Genomic DNA, 16,830 nt, shown 5'->3' with positions numbered 1-16,830 from the left:
ACTTATCGATGAAAAAACGTCCGATGCCGATTATGGTAAACAGTAATTGTTTTTTTTTTAATTTTTATATACTTTATTAATTAATTAAATTAATTTATTAATTAAATTCAATTTTTGACTCTGTTTGTCAATCACACACAGGTCTGAACACACACATGCACAAACTGGACCTATCCATGCACTAAGTGGAGAGATGTCAGAGTGGGCAGCCCCTAACAGGCGCTCCGAGCAGTTGGGGTTTCGATGCCTTGCTCAGGGGCACCTTGGCAGTGCCCATGAGGTGAACTGACACCTCTCCAGCTACCAGTCCACACTCCATATTTTGGTCCGGACAGGGACTTGAACAGGCGACCCTCTGGTTCCCAACCCAAGGATTTGGGAGGAAGATGGGCCGGGAGGGCGGGCGGGCTTCGCGGAGAGGAAGACCCGAGCGGGAGTATGTGCTGGGCTGGGAGGGCAGGCAGCCTCCGCGGAGAGGGAGACCCCAGCGGGAGTATGTGTCGGGCCAGGAGGGCGGGTGGCCTCTGCGGAGAGGGAGACCCGAGCGGGAGTATATGCTGGGCCGGGAGGGCGGGCAGCCTCTGTGGAGAGGGAGACCCCAGCGGGAGTATGTGCGGGGCCAGTAGGGCGGGCGGCCTCTGCGGAGAGGGAGACCCGAGCGGGAGTATGTGCAGGGCCGGGAGGGCGAGCTCCGCGGAGAGGGAGACCCGAGCGGGCCGGTGGGAGAATGTGTGGGGGGCGTCCGTGTTTGAGACGGGAGCTGGCGGCGGGAAGTCGGACGCTCCCAGAGAGGGGAGAGGGAGAAATATAGCTAAATAAGATTAAAATAGAAAAATGTCTCTGTCTTTTACTTTTGTTTTCAGTGTGAGAGGCGGAGGGCGGTGGGAGGGCAGACGCTTCCAGAGAGGGGAGAGGAAGAAATATATCAAAATAAGATGAAATAGGAAAAATGTCTCCCTAATTTTATTTTATTAAAATATACGATCTCAACACTAGATGGGAGAAATTCCTACACAGTGCCCGTTTAACTTTCTCAATTAGCTGTCTGTCCTCGTCTGAACATTGTGGTATTAAATATTTTTGCAGTTTGGACTGTTGGTGGAGCATTCAATGTCATCATTTTGGGCTCTAGAAAACTGATTAATTTAATGGGCAACGGTTTTCTTAGGTTATGTGGACCAAACAATTGATCAACAATGGAGAGAATCATTTGCAGTATAAACCCAATGATTAGTTGCAGCCGATAGCTAAACCACTTCATCTAAAACTGAAAGTGGGCACAAGTAAAATGATGCTATTATCACTTAATCACTCGGGAAAGCTGTGTGCACACAAAACTACAGTAAGGCTGTATTTACAGTTAAAGCATAGGGTAAGCAGTAGCACACGATTTATTGTTCAGCATTACATTAACCCTTTGCTATCACTGGATGGGTGTAGCATCTGGGATCAGGCTATCTGATGATTTCATCACATTCCCCACAGTGTTTCACTCACTCTGTGATACAGAGGGATAGGCTACACACAAAATGATAAAACAAGAGTTGTTTATACATTAATTCACTATGTTTCTCCATGTCTCATTACTGAACAGGCAACTTCTGCTGTGCAGATGTATTAACATTGTTTTATTCACTGAGAGCTTTTTGATGAGCATGTTTCCAGTGAAGATGTCTCTATTAGATGTGACTAACCCAAAAAAACAAAGAGACCCGCACACCACAAAGGTCCAGTAAGAGGGACTTTAATGCCGTGTAACGTTTAGAGCCCACAGCTCTTCGTCTTTCGTTCCTAAAACTTAGCAATCAATTTGATAAGTTATTAATAATAATTAAGATAGCTAAAACTGTGAGAATAACATGTCAGAAAGTGGAAAAAGCCGGAGAGAGTTAACACTTCCTTCACTGGCTGTGTGTTTGTGTGCGAGTTCTATCAGCTACTTTCCACTGCGGACCTGTCTGAACATGTGTCTGAACTAATTGTATGATACTTTGACTGTGCTGCACAAGTGAAAATTATTTCCAGCACATTAACGAAACAACTCATTGTAGCTGAAGAGCTTACTGTCTTTGTAGGGGCAGAATCGTGGTGAGCTGGTGTGAGGGAACTCGATGAGGTCAGAGGTGGCTCCCAGTGGGGGCTCAGACAGGACATCAGCTGTATAGTAGGCATTCAGGTCAGTTAGAGAGCTGGACAGATCACACACTGTCGCTGAGGACCGGATACAGTGAGGGTTCCTCTGTTTGTCTCCACCAACCCTGCAACAGTGTAAAAATCACATGGATATGACTAATGGATGCAAATAGTCCAAGAAATCAGATGAGCAGTGAAATCACCCCAGACACAAGAAAATGGATTACAGGACAATACAGTATGTCACTGTTAACAAGAACATTTGAAGACAGAGACGTGACTGTCCAAATGCAATAATTAATCCCAGCAGGACACAAAGTATAGATTTGCATATCTTGGGGAGCATCAATACAATTGTTGGCATTTGTAACTTTGTTGGATGTATAAATTTGTGGTGTTTCTGCCTGTTTCATTTTTCTCTTAGTGAATCATTCAGGTCTGACTGCTTTAATCTCTCCATTTTAGGTCTCTGCCTAAAATCAGCATTCCAAAACTATCTTTGACCAGATCAGTAATGGATTCTTTTCATGAAGCCCTGCTGCAATTAATCTTTCCTTCAAAGTCAAGCAAGCACGTCAGAGGGGAGAGTGCACTTCAGTGGTAACACTGACAACCTGAGTAAATCAACTGCATGAATAAGCTGGAAATGAAATGTAATTTCTTGAAAGGGCCAACAGGTAAGGGTGTGGATGCAGGTACTTACGCAAAGAACTCCACTGTGTAGGAGTAATCAGCTGATGGTTTGGGCTCCCAGGTCAAAATAGTTTTAAAGTTGGTGGATTTCCAGGTGACATTCTGTGCTCGGGGATAGGAGCCTGAAAATTAAAAAGGTTGCATAAAATGCCAATACTGATCAGGTGTTTAAGGTCCAGTCATTCCATTCACATAAAGTTAATGAAACAATGTATTTTATCTTTACACTGACTTATATATCTAGTCTGTAAGACATTTTGACCCTTCATTTATAAACACTAAACTACACTTTTCATGGAATAACATCGTAATAAGTGTGGTCCCTCACAAAACTATTACATAGGATCACAGTAATGTCTTAGACAGAAAAACACCATGTACTGCAGAACCAGAAATAATTAAACCTAAGCCAGAACTTCATCAGGCTCCCAAGGTCTTAATAAAGTTCTGAGTGAAATGCATTGCTCGTATCAGTGTTAACACAAGATTCTTGGTGATATTGTTTTATGGACTGACTACCACTAACTAACCATGTAACAATTTGCTTTTAATTTAGCACACTGACTATACACAGTCAAACACTGGGATTTTTACCTAGTCTTGTTGTGACTACAGGTATGTGTCCCACCCAAAGAACACACAAGAGCAAAGCGTTTTGAAAACAGTCTGAGGCTACGCCTAGTTTTCCCTGTACAGAGGATTTAAAGGCTGCCCAGCCCATATCTGACGATAACAATAGACTTCATGTAGTAAATTATTGCGGGATTGGGTAAACAATTCAGGGCACATTCTGGTGCAAGTTTTGTGATCAATGTCTAAGGTCCTCACATGACAAATTAGATACAGGATTATTGAAAAGTAGGGAAACTGGAAGTCAAAACGGATTTAGTGACCTTGACAGTCCCATATGTAGCAGTTATATACAGTTATATAGACTAAACTTGTGTCGATGAAAACGCGGTGGTAAAAACAGTAATAACCCATACACTGTACAACAATACATCATTATTTATTAAATGATTATATTTTGTATTTTTAATCTAAGTCTTTAAAATAACTAAAGCAGACAAATAAATGTAGCAAAGTAAAAAGTACAATATTTCACTAAGATGTAGAGGAGAAGGCCTGTGTTTAAAGTAGCATAAAATGGAAATACTCAAGTACAAGTATGTCAAAGTTCTCTTAATTTTAATGATTTAATTTTAATGATAGCAGTTGCAAAGTATTCTGTTTCTACTCAATACTTATCACCAACAACTACTAATATGTCACAATTCATAATTAATCTCGGGAAAATGTGCTTAAGGGTAAATAAGATGCCAGAGTGCATAAAAACATATCTTGTTCATCAAGACAGGCTACAGAGGAGAGGCGAAGCCCCCAATGTCCTCAAATTGTAGAAACGCCCCTGTTGTAAAGGAACCTGTCAGCAAAGGCAGAGTGGGACTTGATAACTATACAAAATGACCTCAGTAAACTTAAAAATTGCAATATATCCGCGTTTTTCCTTACTCCGATTGCAACTGTATTCTGCATACAAGAGACACGGGGTAGGCCTATACTATACTTCAAGTGTAGCTACTCATTTCATGTTATTCGCGCTCTCCTCTTCTTATCTCGTCTTTATAATGTAGACTAAACAACATCTCTTTTACTCATTCACTCCCATTGACCTTCCTTAGTAAGGCTGCATGGACATTGAATTGATAAGTTGGGCGCGCGGCTTGGACTCACCTGAAGCAGAGCTCGCGGGGAGAAAGAGAACAATAACCAGAGCAGCTGGTAGTCTTATTGTCGACATGTCGGCTGAAATTCCTCCCAGCTAGTGTGGTCCAAACCGACGAATTCTGTCCCCTCTCTCAGTAATAATGTTCCGTATAGAGCCTATGAATCCTTCCGACTTGCTTAAGTCTGACTGCAAAACGCTGGTTACAGCAATCTAGGAGCGCGAGGCTTGGCCAAATAAGGGGCGTCCGGCTGTGGCGTCACCGGGGACAGTTATTATACATGCAGCCGAGTGCGTGCCTGTCCCGCTGAGGTCATTGAGCGGATGCAGTGGGGCTTGGGGTACTCTCCTGGATTACAAGAGTTTCCACCGCACTCAAAACTGAACCGCGCGGCAAAGAAGCCATGACGTTTAAACGCAAAGTTACCCATCTATCTTCTGATATGGACCAATAACTTCAGCGAAATTAATAAGAAATGAAGATTTGAATTCTACAAGTTGGAATGCTTTCACTTTCTTTCTTTCAGTTTGCCGAATGATTCATTACAAGCAGTATTAGCAGTACTACAGTGTAGAAAAGCTCTGTTACAAACTAAAGTCCTGCATTCAAAATGTACTAATAGGCTATGTATTAGCATCAAAATATAGCCTATTCAAGCAACCAAAAGTTACTAATTATGCAGAATGGCCCATTTCAAGTTTAAGCCTACATATTATATTATTGGATTGTAATTACTGATAATTAATATATTAATCACTTTAATGTTTGCAGCTGGAGCCCATTTTAATGACTTTATATACTGCTGGATAATTATACTTCATCATTTATTTGCTGAGTTAAATTTTGTATTAATAATCTAACTATGCAAAGTAACTATAAATATATGTAATGCTAATGTAATGGAGTAAAAGTACAATATTTCCCTCTGAGATGTAGTGGAATAGTATAAAGTAGTAGGCTAAAAATAGAAAATACTCAACTAAAGTACAACTACCATAAAATTATACAGTCCTTGAGTAAATGTACTTAGCCTAGTTACATTCCACCATTGTACTTTTTTTGTGCAAATTTTTCTGTTTCATTGTTTGTAGCGCTGACTCAGCTGGGAGAGTTTCATGCCCATTCTTGTGTTAGAAATGCTCGAGAGTAGTGTTCAGTCATACTGCTGCTGGAATAACTGCTACTGCGGCTTTGGCTCAGAGGTAGAGCGGGTCGTCCACCAATCGAAAGATCAGGGGTTCAATCCCGGACTCCTCCAGGCTGCATGTCGAAGTGTCCTTGAGCAAGATACTGAACCCCAAATTGCTCCCGATGGCTGTTCCATCGGTGTGTGAGTGTGTTAAAACTGAGTAGCAGGTGGCACCTTGTACGGTAGCCTCGGCCACCAGTGTATGAATGTGTGTATGAATGGGTGAACGTGACTCGTAGTGTAAAAAGTGCTTTGAGTGGTCACTAGATGACTAGAAAGGCGCTATACAAATGCAGGTCCATTTACCATTTACTGCCCAATATAAAGCACTTTGCTGCTATATATAGTATAATGTATATATGATGAGTGGTTGTCAATACATCACGATCCTCCGGGCTTTTATTCGTTTTCTCTCTGGAATCCCTTTGATGCCAAAAGCAGTAATTGACGTCAGTGTCTGAACACCTTTCACAGTAAAGTTACTCATATTACCAGGCATTCTGCAAACTGCAGGCTTTTATTACCTCCACACAATAGACCTTAGATAAAGGTTTCTTTACACTGTTTTGGTGGGGCACAGGTTTATGAGCCAAGTTTAAACAGTTCACCGGAGCCTCAGTTGTTCACTCTATCATTTCTCAGATACTGTGTACCAACACATTATCTGTCTTTTTCTCAACATTAACAGCTTGGCATAGTGCAAAAAACTTCTGGACACATTTCTCTCATTCTTCAGTCAGTCACTTGAATAGTAGTGGTGGTGTAGTCATAGTTTAAAGAATGGATGACAAGCGTCCTAGTGGTATGCTGACCACAGACCATATATACTCTCTGACCCCCGAGAAACCTGGGTGAATCTGACTACTGTGGCAGCATCATCATGGATCTGACAGACACTGCAGCTCAGTGCATGAGTCAGGACATACACTCAGACAGTCCCAGTGGGTGAAGTGGAGGTCTATTTATAGACTCAAAGGCATGTGTAATCTTTGGACACACAGAAATGAAGTTCCAATTTGGCTAAAAAGTATAACCTTTGGCTTAGTCTGTTTTTATTTTTGCCAAAGTTATTGTTGTATGGTAGTGCAGTGCAGAGTTTAGAAATCAGTCAGCACTCATAACTGCATTATCATGCTTTATAGCGTCAGTAATGTAACAATAAAAGTCTCTGAAAGTTGATTTTCACAAGGAAATTAAATGACACATAAACTAAAACTACCATAACATACTCAGAAAGTGGTAAGGAATCATTTACAGTAAACACTACATGATTTGTAGTAACTGGGGTGAAACAAGCAAAACCACTTGTAGTATAATGTGACAGAGCCCTTTAATGTGGCTTTTGTTTGTCTTAATTTGGAACTGCCTGGGAGTATCTGTCTGGCATGGTGCCAGACCTTGTCCTTCGCCCCATTATCCCTCTACCTCCCTCCTTGGCAGTGAGGGGCCCAGCTGTAGCATGGTCTACTATGGCTTTTAATCCCAAGGAACCCTCTGATGGGAATAACTCAATGCAGACACAATTCTTTTCAGTAGATAAAAGCACAGTGAGAGCCCCCAGCACACTAACACACACACACACACACACACACAACGCACAGTGAGAGCCCCCAGCACACTAACACACACACACAGGCACACAGAGCAGAGTAAGAGAAAGTGGGGTAAGATGAGCCAATTTTTACTTGTGTTGCCCTCTTGGCAAGGAAAAAAACAGAAGTACAATGAAAACATTTACCCTTATTTGAAGAGGTCTCCTATCAACTAAAATTATAAGAATACATATATGACAAAGGGCCCTGAAAATATGAAGCATGAAAAAAAATGTGTTCCTGTGGCTCAACTTGCCCCAGGTTAGGGGGACGTCTATCCAAGGCAGTGGATGAATTGAGCCATCTGACTTTTTATGTAATTGTAAAAATAGATAAATGTAAATTTTAAAACATTTTCTTAACCTAAACAACATAAAACCAACCAAATAATTTAATATTCTGCATCTTTTAACAGTAGCCTTTGTAACCATTGAAAAAAGGTCTGTGAAATGAAGGGAGTCATGCAATTGCATGTAGTTGAAAAAATGTGGCATCTAGTCTCGTATAATAAAATATAATAATAATATGTTAATAATATAATAATATGATATATAAATACGTGTTTGGCAGAAAAAAAACAAGTAGAGTCGGTGGTGTGCCATAAAGTTTTTGAATTAATCTCGACCTAAAAAAATATAACACATTCTACTGTATCTAACTACATGAGATAGCCTTTGCAGACCTACTAACTCCTTTCATTTCATGCACAGCCTCCCTGATAAAACCCTCTTTTTCCAGTTGTTGTGAGCAGGAATGCTGTTTCTTTACATTTCTAATGTCAGTTGATAGAAATGGAAACAAGCCAGTCTTTTAGATGTTGTCTGCCAGCTGCTTCTCTACAGCACGTCCTCTGTGTAGACCCTCTTCCACTGATTTTATGTGTAAATATGTACTAATAATCCCATGTGCTTCTCTCCATCACAGCCAGATAGAACTGATAGGTGCCTCCTGAATTTATGGTCACGTGACAACAAATGGGCACAGTTGCTCAGAAACAAGGGGTGGGGCAATTTACCCTCAGGCTTACCTTACCCTGCACTCCCCTAGTTGACTTTTCAACAAATATAAAAACACCCTCTAAAATCCTACACAACTCTCTTGGCTCATTTTTGTATTTTCGGAATTTGATATGCTTTTTGTATTAGAGGAATGACTCACAAAACATTTATATTGGCTGGCTCTTTCAAATTTAGAAATGAATGATAGTAAACTGATCTGAGAAGTGATCTAAAAGCAGTGGATGCTTAGTGTATGGATGGATGCAATGGAAATTAAAAGAGTATAGCAAAAACTCACATTATACTCCACTAACTTTGGTTTGCTTTTCCTATTTTCCCTAATAAAGTCTACTGAAAAGCTAATGGAGTGAGGTCCAAGTGCAGTGCTGGTGTAGTCATGTTTGATGGATGACGACATTAAACAAAATGACTGGAAAAAAGCTTTTATTTACCTCTCACAATAAATTCCCAGTCTCATCATATCTTGAGCTGTTATAATGTCATTCCAACAGAGTGATCTACAACTACAATGTTAGGCTGCATTCACTGTTGTCCCTGGCATTATGTAGAGATATACAATGGCATGAGCTCACTGAGCCTCTCTGTCTATTATATCAGACAACGCTACAGTCAGGGTTAATCAGCTCTGCCTGCTGGATTTCTGCCTTAATTACTTTTACAGAGCCATTCCTGGAAAAAAGGAGAGGAGCAACTGTTTGTTGAATAGTCCCACATTAGTGTTCAATGACAGGCGTGAAGTGGGTTCTAGTAAAGACAAAAAAAAGACTTGTGGTTAGTCATGGATAGATCCAAAATCCATCTCAGCTTTATTTTCTTTTAAGTCTATGAACAGCACATGGTCATCAGCACTACACAACACTGTGCAGTGGTTCAGTTTTTCATTGTGGAGAAAAAAATGTGGAAATCAGAAAACAGCAGCCAAACTCTCCTTTATGTCTCCTCTCTCTCTGTACCTAATCACCTGGATTCCTTATCTCGAGTTAAAGGGCTGGTTCATCTAACCATGCAAATATTTTTGGTTTTATTTTTCAAGCTTCTCAGACATCTGTCTCTGAGATTTATCAGTTCAATGTATGTGATCCTCATAGTTTTAGTATTCAAATTCAATGGCAAAATCTCAGTCTAGAATAAAATTCTCTGTACGAAACACAGTCCAAGCAGATGAATCAGTGGGGTTGATTTGACTCTAGTGAAGAAAATCATTGATGGAACTGTAAAATCACTGACCTACATCTGCAATTTATCTAAAGTTGTTCCAATATTTAAAGCTGAGGATAAACATCACTTCACCAATTACAGGCCTGTGTCCTTACTCCCCCAGTTCCCTAAAATATTGGAGACACTTTTTGTTGCAAGGTTGACTGATTTTATTGAAAAGCACAAACTGTTGGCGGACAGTATGGCTTCAGAGAAAAATGGTGGAGCTAATAGAAGAAATAACAACATGTATAGATGACAAAAAATATGCAATAGGGGTATTTATTGATTTAAAAAAGGCATTTGATACCATTGATCATGACTTATTAATCAATAAACTGGAAAGATATGGCATCAGAGGGGTTGTGTTGAACTGGCTGAATATATACGGAACTGTCAACAGTTCGTGCAAACTGGTGAACATAAATCTTCATGTTAGGACATTACTTGTGGAGTCCCACAGGGATCACTTTTAGGGCCAAAATTGTTTGTTTTGTACATTAACGACATATGTAAAGCATAAGAAATATTGAAATACGTGTTACTTGAGGATTATACGAATATTTTCTTTTCTAGGGACAATTTAGCAATTTAACATCATACTGAATAAATTAAAGATGTGGTTTGACTCAAACAAATAATCATTAAATCTGAGCAAAACCAAACTAATGCTATTTGGAAATCGAAGTAATAAGTATTTATTAAGATAGACAATGTTATTATTGAAAGAGTATATGAAAAACAAGTTTCTTCGTGTGATAATAGACCACATAATCTGCTGGAAAACACATGTAGCATATGTAAGAACAAAATTGACAAGAGTTTTGCAGTTCTGGGCAAAGCCAGACACATGCTGGATTACAAAGCATTGTATACTCTGTACTGTTCTCTAAAATTACCGTATTTAAATTATGGTGTTGAAGTATGGGGAAACACCTACAAAACCACCCTACAACCATTATCCATACTGCAAAAAAAGAGCCATAAGAATTTTACACAATGTTGGATATTGTGAACACACTAATAACCTGTTTTTGAAGTCACATGAACTGAAATTTATGGATCTGATGGATTTGAGGAAATCAAACAAAGCAAAGATATCAGACAGTTTAAAAAGAGGTACAAAGACAGTATCTTCACAAGATACAGAAATGATTAGAGAGAATGTAAAGCACACTCAGGGTGATACTGTTGTCGGTATTTTCCAGTCACATTTTCGAATGTGTTTTATATATGGGGTAATATTAGTTAACAGGTATTACGTGCAGTGCTGTAAATGTGTGGTTGATTGATGTTGAGGAGATTTTATCTATGTAATAGTTTGATTAGTTATGGATTAGTATAGTTTGGAATTCAGGGTAGGGCAAGACAAGCATGTTGCTTCTTCCTACTCCTTTTCGGACATGAAATGTAAATTTCTGTTTGTCATTGTAAGTCTGTTCAAGATTTATTGTTTGTCTCTGTTTTGAGGTCTCTTGAGGTCGGGGACAGGAGGCTGGTGCATTTACCAGGAATTAGACGAGACAGGTAAGTCAGAAACAGGTAACTCGGCAATCGGAAATCAGTCCACAAAAAAGTGCTAGAGAGTCTTGCTCAGTCTAGTTCAAGAGAAAAAGTTCAAGAGAAACTCCACCTGATGCTGTGGACGTCCATCCATTGGCTGGAATGCTGACTCCAAAAAGGTGTTTTTCTTTGCTCCCAAACACAGACAGGAAGGTAGCAAGTGTTTGCACCTCCTGTCACATGCCGGGACGCCCTGAACATAGCATGAGCCAAATCATGGGCTATAACTGCCTGTAGTGTGTAGTATTAGTTTTATAGTTTTATGTAAATACCATTCATTTTAAACTATGTACAAATTAGAAAATCTAAAACTTGAATTATATTCTTTTAACCTTTATTTTGACAAGAAGTTACACTGAGACCAAGGTACTATTGTCTGAATGGGGTCTGTAGTCGTAATGACTGTGGGTTCTTTCAAATTTTTTATATTGGAGTCAAAATGACCAAGTTGGTTTTTACCATATAAATATAACATGAATCATGTTTACCTATATTACTGAAAACTGAATGATACTAGAATTAAAGAATAGTACATAAGCTTTTAAGTAGGCCTACTAATTTGGACTGTACTTGGGGTAAAAGCTGCACTTTGTATTTAACAATGTATGCAAATTACCGTAAGTTTTCTAAAATAATAAGTATTTGTTTATTTATTTATTTTGTCAGTTGACATTAATCATATTACATTACTAATAATGTTAAGAGAAGAAATAAGTTAGCATGTTGCTATGATGGTTGTTTCTTATAATAGTTTATTCTTGGCACCCTTAGGGACCCCAGCTGGCCTATTAAATATGTTGGTAGGGTGAAGGTTACACTGTGACAGCAGATTTACCTTTAGCTTGTGGTCCTTACACTAATTCATATCTCCCTGGCATTCATGGACAGGGAAGTTAGGAGCTCATTCTCCATGATCTTTTTGAAGTCTTATTTCCAAACCACTTGTGTATTCAACAGCAACTAACATCTCATTGTAAGTCTGGAAATGAATCTGTTTGGAGCTCAGATATTTAATTTCCAGACTTGGATCATAACTGGTCCTAACTCCTGATTCTTTGCCAGTTATGACCTTGTGCCCTTGAGCTTAAACATTTTAAATCATTGCATACAGCTTTCCCCTAGCAGACTGTAAGCCCTTTTACACTGCCAAATTTTCCGCGAATGTTGGGCCGTTTTGCCGGCCAGCAGCGAGTGTTTATACACACAGAAGCGGAAAGGTGAGTTGATCCGAGGCACCCAATTTTCCGCCTTGTAGGGTAGTCATATTGGCGGAACCCTTTGGGCTCTAGTTTCGCAGACCAGGCACGGTGGGGGCGCAGCGCACCTGCACTTCACCAACTGGGTGTGGCCAGGCGGATTTTGTAAGTTTGGCACGCCGTGCGCCCTGGCGCAGCTACTCCTCTTTCCCACCTACTCCTCTTTCCCACCTCCGTCCCTCCTGCCGGCGCAAGTCGGAAAGAGGGAGGAGAGAAGGCGTGGAGTGGGTTTTACACACATCACACCAATCAAATGAGCCCCTCTCCTCGCCCTTAAATGCGCCGCGCGAAGGCGTAATGAGAGTTTACTCAATTCGCCATGGCAGAAGAGAGCAGCAGCGTCAGACGGCCAAACTTCTCCCAGGAGGAAACTGATGTTTTGGTCCGGGAGGTCCAAGCTCGCAGTGTCCGAATATACGGAACTGCGAGCAGACCTCCACGGGCTGATGATGCAAAGGTAGCCTGGGAGGAGGTCACCACAATTGTAAATCAATGTTGCGTTTCTCTCGTGCGCGCGCGCTCTCTCTTTCTCTCTCGCAGTCTCACTCTGTTTCTTTTCTTTTGACTTTTCTAAGATGACAGATGCTGAATATATACTCCCTATCTGATGCTGTGGCTGTTTGTGGTTGGCTGAGAGGGATGTGAACTCATTACTTTGCAGGCTGTGTTAATCAAATCAGGTTCGGTTTCCATTACGCGTGCCAAACGGTGCCAATCCCCTTTGATCTGACATCAGATGTGACGGGACAGTCGATATAGAGATACATTTTATTGCATTGTTAATGCGCCTGATATTCTGGAAACCTGCCTGTGAGGTTTTGGTGATGTGTGCGCACTGTCCACTGGTCAGCCAAACTTCGGCTTACACCGGCTGCGCCCCCCCTGCGCTGATAGTAGACCTGGTTTCAGATGGCGAGCTTTTAGCGCACCTTCGGCGAAGCCTTTTGGCACGAAACTGTCACTGCGCCAAGCTGGATCTGTCGACACCTCCCCCTGCTGCGCCGCCACACCCATCTCAGCGCACCTCGGTCTGCCAAACTACCAAACTGAGCGCGCCTCGGGTTGCGCTGCTCGAAACTAGCTCTGCACGGGGTTCGCCACCCTGCGCCACCTGTTCTGCGCCGGGAAACTAGAGCCCTTTAAGTTTAAACAGACTGAGGCGGCCTTCCACAACGGGAGGGGCTGATGAAGACCTCTGGGAGGAGCTGTTGATGACGCTGCACGTGCGAGCCACTGGCGGTGGATAAACAGGAAACAGCTGATAGCAGGAATTAGCGAGCAGCTAGTAGCAAGAGGGAAATGCAAACTTGACAGACACTGTAAAGATGAGCAACTGGGGAGACAAGGAATAGCACGCCCTCCTTGCACTCACAAACAAAGAGGCCATAGAGACAGAGCACAACGCGTCATAATCTGAAAGCCACGAGGCCTGCTTTCCCCTCCGCTTCTTCGTGCGCTTGTTGTCATTCTGCCTCCGCAGCTGCACCTTCAAGTCTCCACGACTGAATTTCTAGCTAGCTAGCTAAAATTATTAGCTATAGCTAGCTAATGATTAGCTAATAATTAGATGGCAAAGGATCATTTTAGCACGCTATGCCTACCAGAGAGGCAACGGTATATTGACAAGCTTAACATTGCCGGTCAGTGTCCCTTCTCCTTACCTTTCTCGTCTTGGAAAAAACTTGATGTGGAGATTCTTTTTTTAAGAGGATGAGCATTTCGGCATGCTCAGCCATCAGCCTGCTCCTACTACCGGCACACGTTGTTGTTTTAAGACATGCCTCTACATGCTGGTAGATTGATAGAAGTGCTAGAGCAGACCGCTGGAATGGACTGCTTGAATCGCAGAGCGCTGGGCACAATTATAACAGAAGTTGCATTCATACTGTCAATGCTTTAGCTTAACATACATAAATACAGTTAACTGTAACTCTAAAAAATACAATTTGAGGGTTTGACAAAGTGTTTGCTGCACACATAGGCATACCGAGTGTCAGGATCCCACAATTTCTTCCCTGTTGAAGCCTCAGGTTTTATTGCCTGTATCCACTTTTGTCGTCTACAAGGTTCCGTTTTTCTGCTCGGCAGCTGATAAAAGCTAAGCTCTGGGTTTTTATTGGCCGTGCAGCCCACCACACAGCAACTTTTCGGCATTTGGAGTTAGAGAAAACTCAACAGGCTGGAAACGGAGGGGTAAAGTGTGAGGGGAAAGTGGGCCTCGTTTCCCCTTTGGGGCGTGGCTTTCAGATTATGACGCGTTGCGCTTTGTCTCTATTAACCATCAGATGATGCAGACAGTAAAGAATGGGCCAATTTACGAGAGAATCGCCATCTGACTACTGCCACCTGACTTCCCGGCTTCCCTCCTACGTCACTGTTTACGTCACATGCTGAGCTATACGTTTTGTTACTTGCTCATGACCCCCATTGCCCCGAAAAAGGTGCATTCTGTATAAACAAAAGTGGGTAGGCAGCAACTTTCCGCCCTCCCCGATTTTGTTTTTATACTGCCAATGCTGAAAAAAGACTGATTGGGCTTTCCTGCAAATTTGCACAATTCCTATCTAAAAATGGCTTGTGTTTCATGAAACCAGATCATTATCAGATAGTCCCTTTTGTTCATGGGATTTAAATGACTCAGGTGGTCTGGTCTGCACATCAGTGAAAAGAAGTATCATTTTTTTTTCAGTGAAAGTATCCATGTAGAGTCTGTTTTTATGTTAAAAAAATGAGGAAAGGAGCTCTTGAGAATGCCTTTGCATGCATCCTTGATTTGTTGATATGTACAGTATAGTAAGCAAAATGTAATAAAACAGCTGGTCACAGTAAAAACAACTAGAAGATGGAATAAATTCAGCATGTTACTGTAAAAGGAACGTTGCCCATTGAATGGATACACACTTTTTCTTGAGAGACATCAACAGACATTAAGGTTATACTTGCCTAAAGCAAATTTACCAGGAAACAAGTCATTAAACATTGATAAAATGTCAAGACCCATAACTGATACCACACTGAGTTACTGTAAGTCTTGCATGCACAGCTCTGAGGGTCTGTTGTTTTCTTTAGAATTCAAAGTGGGAGTCAGATTTTTTCTAAAGCTGTATCATCTTCACTTCTTTTGTTTGTTTAAAGGTCTGAGGAAAGGGAAATTCTTTCTTGATTCTTGGTGGGTGGGGGTGGGGGATGGGATGGATGGGGAATGGGGGGTGTTTTAAAGACAAAGGACTGTGGGACTGGGCGTCATCCAGCACTTCCTGTTTTGCTAGCTTGTTAGTTATGGTATATTTACTGAGAGCCTGAGCCTGCATCATCTACCAGAGTGTGGATATCAGCATACTGCATGCAGATGAATCTGGAAGTCACTGGTTTTGACTTTAAAGTTAAACAACATGCTGGATGAGTTGGATACATGTAGCAAGTACCAACATGTAGAGGCTGTATAAATCAGAGATGTCATTAAGGTTTGGTAGGTATTGGGAAACAGTTGCATGAAGAAAATGATGTTTAATTAATTATGCCTCCTCCCTTTGTGACTATCAGTGAAGGAAAGTGCTTATTTCATCATTCATTTAATCAACATTGTGCTTCTTGGATTAGCCTGTTCATTTAACAGTTCCAGTAATTTAATTCAGGTTTCTACTGCAACTCAACAAACAGGCTAATTAGACTAAGCATGAATTGAAGTATGAAATGAATGGCTTGAGTTTTTAAGACATCACAATACTAATTAATGTATTTCCAAGTCTGGAAGCTGTTATGTCCCATTTAGCAGGACAGAAACACAACATCAACATAAAAAAACTTCCCTAAGTCCCAAGCAGCTACATAGATGAATAACTGAGTAGGAAAATATTAAGTTTATAATGAGGTTTGGATGAACATGCTGGGAGCCCAGTCACTTCAAGGTGGGCAAAAGCAAAACAAACCACAAATATAGCCCTGGGGCCAGGGCTTGACAAAGAAGAGCAAAGTCACCTCAGCTGGTTTAATTTAATTTAGTGCAAGAAGTCTCCTCTGAGATTAATCAGGATTGCTCCAGAACAGCTTGTTTCCTAGTATGGCCGGCAGACCATGTGTATTTTTTCACTGATGCTGCTCATTTAGGATTATGTAACTCAGTCCCACAAGGCTGGAAACAAAGTTTGGTGCTGATAGAGCCAACATTCAAAAAAGTCTATACATGTTACTGTTTTTCACATTCGGGGCTACTGCTGGATCTTACGCGCAATTGTTTATTTAAAAGAGTGAGTGCAGCACTGTGCACTGAATCAGCGGCAAACCCAGCTCAAACCATGTTGTGTCTGAGACGGCCTTAACTGGGAGAGTTACTGCAATACGTGCAATTATGACTGATGATAATCATATTTGCCCCTTCCAGCACTGGTGCCCATCGCACAGCACATGATGTGCATGCCGGTGTGTGGCGCTGCAGGCATTATGCAAATAAGCAAAGAATCC

The 16,830-nt window shown here is 41.2% G+C and overlaps 1 protein-coding gene across 1 annotated transcript in view; it reads right to left on the bottom strand.

The window, feature by feature from the left end:
* The window catches only part of f3a (coagulation factor IIIa), a 43,671-nt gene extending 38,888 nt beyond the window's left edge, over positions 1-4,783 (bottom strand). The window contains exons 1-3 of the mRNA XM_050056518.1: positions 4,561-4,783; positions 2,837-2,948; positions 2,065-2,258 (exon numbers count right to left, since the gene is read on the bottom strand). Coding sequence (XP_049912475.1) covers positions 2,065-2,258; positions 2,837-2,948; positions 4,561-4,627 — 373 coding nt within the window. The 5' untranslated portion in view covers positions 4,628-4,783. The remainder of the gene's footprint in view (positions 1-2,064; positions 2,259-2,836; positions 2,949-4,560) is intronic.
* Positions 4,784-16,830: the final 12,047 nt, after the last annotated feature.

This window comes from Epinephelus moara, chromosome 11 (assembly GCF_006386435.1).
Source record: "Epinephelus moara isolate mb chromosome 11, YSFRI_EMoa_1.0, whole genome shotgun sequence".
In the NCBI taxonomy this organism is placed as follows: domain Eukaryota; kingdom Metazoa; phylum Chordata; class Actinopteri; order Perciformes; family Serranidae; genus Epinephelus; species Epinephelus moara.
The sequence above is the reverse complement of the archived record's forward strand: the minus strand, read 5'-3'. Positions and strand labels throughout refer to the sequence as shown.